Raw genomic sequence first — 4,029 nt, 5'->3', positions numbered from 1 at the left:
GGCTTGAACAGCCCAACTTCCAGTTAGCAACCGAGTGCTTAAGCACTGCACCACCAGGCTTTCTACACATAGGAGAGGGCTTCAGGAAGCTTGGGGGAAATGTCATTGTCTCCCCCCTCTCCCCAGCCTCCACCCTGTTATCGTTTAATGCTATTTTCCGACAAGCCTTTTGAAGCCCCCTCGGAACCTGGGTGCGGGGTGGGGACACAATTCTGCCCACAGCAGCCCTTCACGCTGGCTCTGCTCTGAGCGTGCCCTGTGCCCCTCTGAGCCTGCATCTCCCTGCCTGCCCTGGTCCCCCTCGCATACCCCACTGCGTGTCCCTTGGGGGAAGCCTCTCGGGAGCCGAGCTGGGTGGCTCCTTCAGACGTCCCTGCCCGCAGGCTCGGGAGTCGCCCTCATGTCCAACGTGGAGCAGCTGCTCCGAGGCGTCTGGAAACCGGAGACCAATGAGCTCCTGCACATGTCCTTGTGAGTACCGTCCACCCTCTCATCCCCGGGCAGCCGAAGCTGGCCCCCCTTCCAGGAGCTTCCAGAGGGGCAGGGTGAAGCTAAAAAGGTCTCACAGGGGGCACCACGGCCCCGCTCCCCAGGGTGGGTGCAGGCGGAGCTGCAGAGTGAAGTCAGTAGGACTTTCAGCAGGGAGGGAGCCCTGGATGCCCCGCTCTGTGAGCCACCCGTCAGGAACAAGAAGCCAGGCTGGGGAGCCATGTCTGGGGTCTGGGGTGGGGAGTCTGCGGTTGGTGGGGGTGAGGACTGGCGGGGAAGTGTGCAGGAGAGAGTGAGGGCCCGTGGGGTGGGGCTGTGGGGTAGGAGGGTGGGACTATGGGATTGGGTGAAAGCCCAGGGTTTTCCCGGGTCAGTCACGTGGGCATGGCTGGCGTTGGTTTTCCAGCCCCCCACTGCTGAATCCAGTTGTTGGTATAGAGCAGCGGTTCTCCACCTGTGGGTTGCGACCCCTTTGGGGGTCGAAAGACCCTTTCACAGGGGTTGCCTAATACATCCTGCATATCAGATATTTACATGACGATTCATAACAGTCACAAAATGACAGCGATGAAGTAGCAATGAAAATAATTTTATGGTTGGGGGTCAGCACAACATGAGGAACTGTATGAAAGGGTCGTGGCATTAGGAAGGTTGAGAACCGCTGGTCTAGACCATCAGGGTGAAACCCATTGTGAGTACAGAGCCTGGGGACCTCTACCCGCCCCCCCCCCCCACGCCATGAATCCCGTTGTTGGCACCGACCATCTGGGGTGGCCCGAGGCCCCAGGTACACAAAGACACTCTTGTAGGGCAGGACGTTCCAAAGACAGACATCACCTCCCAGAACTCAAGAGCAAAGGTCAGACCTCATTCGGGAAAGGTTTTAAGCCTTTCCTGCAAAGGACAGCACCACCTCTCTCAAGCCATCCCACTCAGGAGGAGCTGGGGTGGGCGGGAGGGATGGGGGTGCTGGGGAGCGGAGGTGCCCAGCCCTCTGGGCGCCCCGCTCAGCCGCGCCCCTCCCGTGCAGCCCCACCAAAGCCAGCCTGTACGGAGCCGTGCTCTTCACCCTCCAGCAGACTCGCTGGCTGCCCGTCTCCAAAGCCACCCTCATCTTCATCTTCACCATGTTCCTGGTGTCCTGCAAGGTGGGCCTCGGGGCGGGGCGGGGCGGGGAGAGCCTCCGGAGGTCACGTGGCACAGGAAGGGCAGGAGCCTCGAGGCAGGGTCTCTGGGTTTGGGGGGGTGGGATCTGAGTACAGCAGAGTCCTGCAGGTTGGTGGATGGGGGCGATTAGAGTTTGGGGTTGCCGAGAGCAGAGGAAAGGCAGGCCCTGGGAGTGCAGGTGGGAAGGGGCCCCGCTAGAATGGAGGTCGGGGGTCCAATTTGGACTAGGGACCTAGGAGGAGGGGCCTTAGGGCCACACCCTCCTCCCTGCACGCGCAGCCGGTGGAGATAGAAGTGCCCAGTACAGGGCTGTGGACCCCCGGATGAGATGGGGAACAGCGCCCCGAGTCTCCTTCCGCCCCGTGTGAGCTATGCGACGCCAGGTCGTCCCTGCACCTCTCATCCTAGTGGATGCCGGCCTGGGTTTGAGCACCGAAACCCTCCTTCCGCCAGGATGGTTGGCCCCCCTCCCGAGGGTGGATACTACGGGCAGAGAGCAGGCCGGCCGGCCTCCACCTCTGACCCCGCTGACTTCTGCCTCCTGTTCCCCACCTAACCCCCCCACTTCAGGTGTTCCTGACGGCCACCCACTCCCATGGCTCCCCCTTCGACGTCCTGGAGAGCTACGTCTGTCCCGTGCTGTTTGGGGCCACCTTGGGGGCTGACCATCACCATGACAACCACGGAGGCCACAGCGGGGCCCAAGCTGGCAGCCCGGGCGCCGCACACTCACCCCTGCACCCCAAGCTCAAGGAGGAGCTGAGCGAGGGGTCCAGAAAGAAGAAGGCGAAGAAGACGGATTAGGGGGTGGGGGCCATGAGTGTGGGGGGGTGGGGACCTGGTCTCTGCTCTTTTCCCTCCCTCACTGCAAACTGGGGCCGGTGCCCACCCCTGGGACTGATGGGGTTCAGTAGATGTGAGGATGTAGGAATAGGGGGGGTGTCTCTGTCTCTGGCAGGCTCCCTGCAAAGTGCTAGTCATTTTTTTAAAGGGGGCGGGGGCGTTGGTTCATCACCCGGAATCCGAGCAGCAGCGGTCCCACCAAAAACCCCCGCAATCCTTTTCTTGGTTCTTTTTTCTTCTACAAATAATTTCCAGGGACTCTGAGCCTTCCCCATCCCGTTTCTAAGTCCCCGCTCCTAGCACAGAGGCCCCGGCACAGTGTCAGTCTCCTCATGACCAGGCTTACCAGGCTATGTGTCCAGAAAGTTCCAGCCCTGACTGGGTGCCTGCAGGGGACTTACTTGCCATCTCTGAACTCCCGCCCCTCCTCCCAGTGGGCAGGGGCCTCCCATTCGCCTCTGTGCAGAGGGGCTGCTGCTGGTGGATGTGAGTTGCCACCGGGTCAGGACCGACTCACAGCGACCCGGCCCACACACAACAGAACGGAGCACCACCGGGTCGTCCATCTTCTCCACTGCTTCTCCGCTGTACCTGGGGCCCCCTGGAGTCATGGAAAATCTTCCTCAGCTGGGAGGCACAGTGCCGCTGTCGTCAGGGGATCTCCAATGAGATTGAAAGCAGCTTCACACGGTAGATCTGTCTGCGGTTGGGATGGGGAGCCGCTCAGCGACCCGGCCGGGAAGGAGTCTCTAGGGCATGCGTTTGGCCTGGCCTTGAGCGCTGGGGGCGTGAGGAAGGCTCATCTTCACCCTCATCTTCAGGCGGGGCTTGTGGTCTAAGATTCCACTCTGGCAGGGGCCCAGGGCTCCACACCTCCCTCGTGCTGGCCCCCTTCCCCTGGCGCCTGTAGTCAGTCACTGAACACACACATCCTGGTGGCAGCTCTGTGCCCAGCCTCCTGTAGCTGCTGGGCAGGCTGGGGCAAGTGGGGGACTTGCTTCAGGGTGAGTGAGGGGTGAGCCTAGGCTGCCAGGAGAGGCCTGAGAGCTTGAGCTGTCCAGGTTGGGGGGGTGGAGGGGCAGGCTGGGCATCCCCAGTCTGTCTCAGGCAGGTGTTGGGTCTCAGGGCTATAAATGGGCGCTCGGGGCATCTGCCAGCTGCTGGGGGCAGCATGAGGTTACCTAAAGCTTGGCTGCAGTCCCAGGGGTGGCCCAGCTGCTGGGAAAGTGCCTTTTCCCCAAAGATGTCCAGACACTGGGTGGACTCTGAGGCTGTCACACTCCCCCCCAAAATTCATCCCCTTGCATAGCCATGAAGGGTCAGCCAATAAACCCGATGTGATGAATGCTGATGCTGGTCTGATTTCTTCTGGTACGCTCGGCCTTGTGGACCGAGTGGTGCCCCCCGGGGCTCTAAGCGTCCACTGGAGTGACAGTGGCAGGGCGGGGAGGGTTGGGATGGACCTGGGTTTGAATCCCAGGATGACAGAGCAAGGTCAACTCCTTAAGAACGTCCCCTAAAAGAATCATG

General features: G+C 61.4%; 1 protein-coding gene across 1 annotated transcript in view; it reads left to right on the top strand.

Annotated features, from left to right (window-relative positions):
• The window catches only part of TMEM38A (transmembrane protein 38A), a 24,000-nt gene extending 21,529 nt beyond the window's left edge, over positions 1 to 2,471 (top strand). The window contains exons 4-6 of the mRNA XM_045289758.1: positions 352 to 471; positions 1,520 to 1,637; positions 2,227 to 2,471. Coding sequence (XP_045145693.1) covers positions 352 to 471; positions 1,520 to 1,637; positions 2,227 to 2,460 — 472 coding nt within the window. The 3' untranslated portion in view covers positions 2,461 to 2,471. The remainder of the gene's footprint in view (positions 1 to 351; positions 472 to 1,519; positions 1,638 to 2,226) is intronic.
• The last annotated feature ends 1,558 nt before the right edge of the window (positions 2,472 to 4,029 follow it).

This window comes from Echinops telfairi, unplaced genomic scaffold, assembly GCF_000313985.2.
Source record: "Echinops telfairi isolate 266 unplaced genomic scaffold, ASM31398v2 ScPeMD7_30;HRSCAF=105, whole genome shotgun sequence".
Classification (NCBI taxonomy): Eukaryota; Metazoa; Chordata; class Mammalia; order Afrosoricida; family Tenrecidae; genus Echinops; species Echinops telfairi.
The sequence above is the reverse complement of the archived record's forward strand: the minus strand, read 5'-3'. Positions and strand labels throughout refer to the sequence as shown.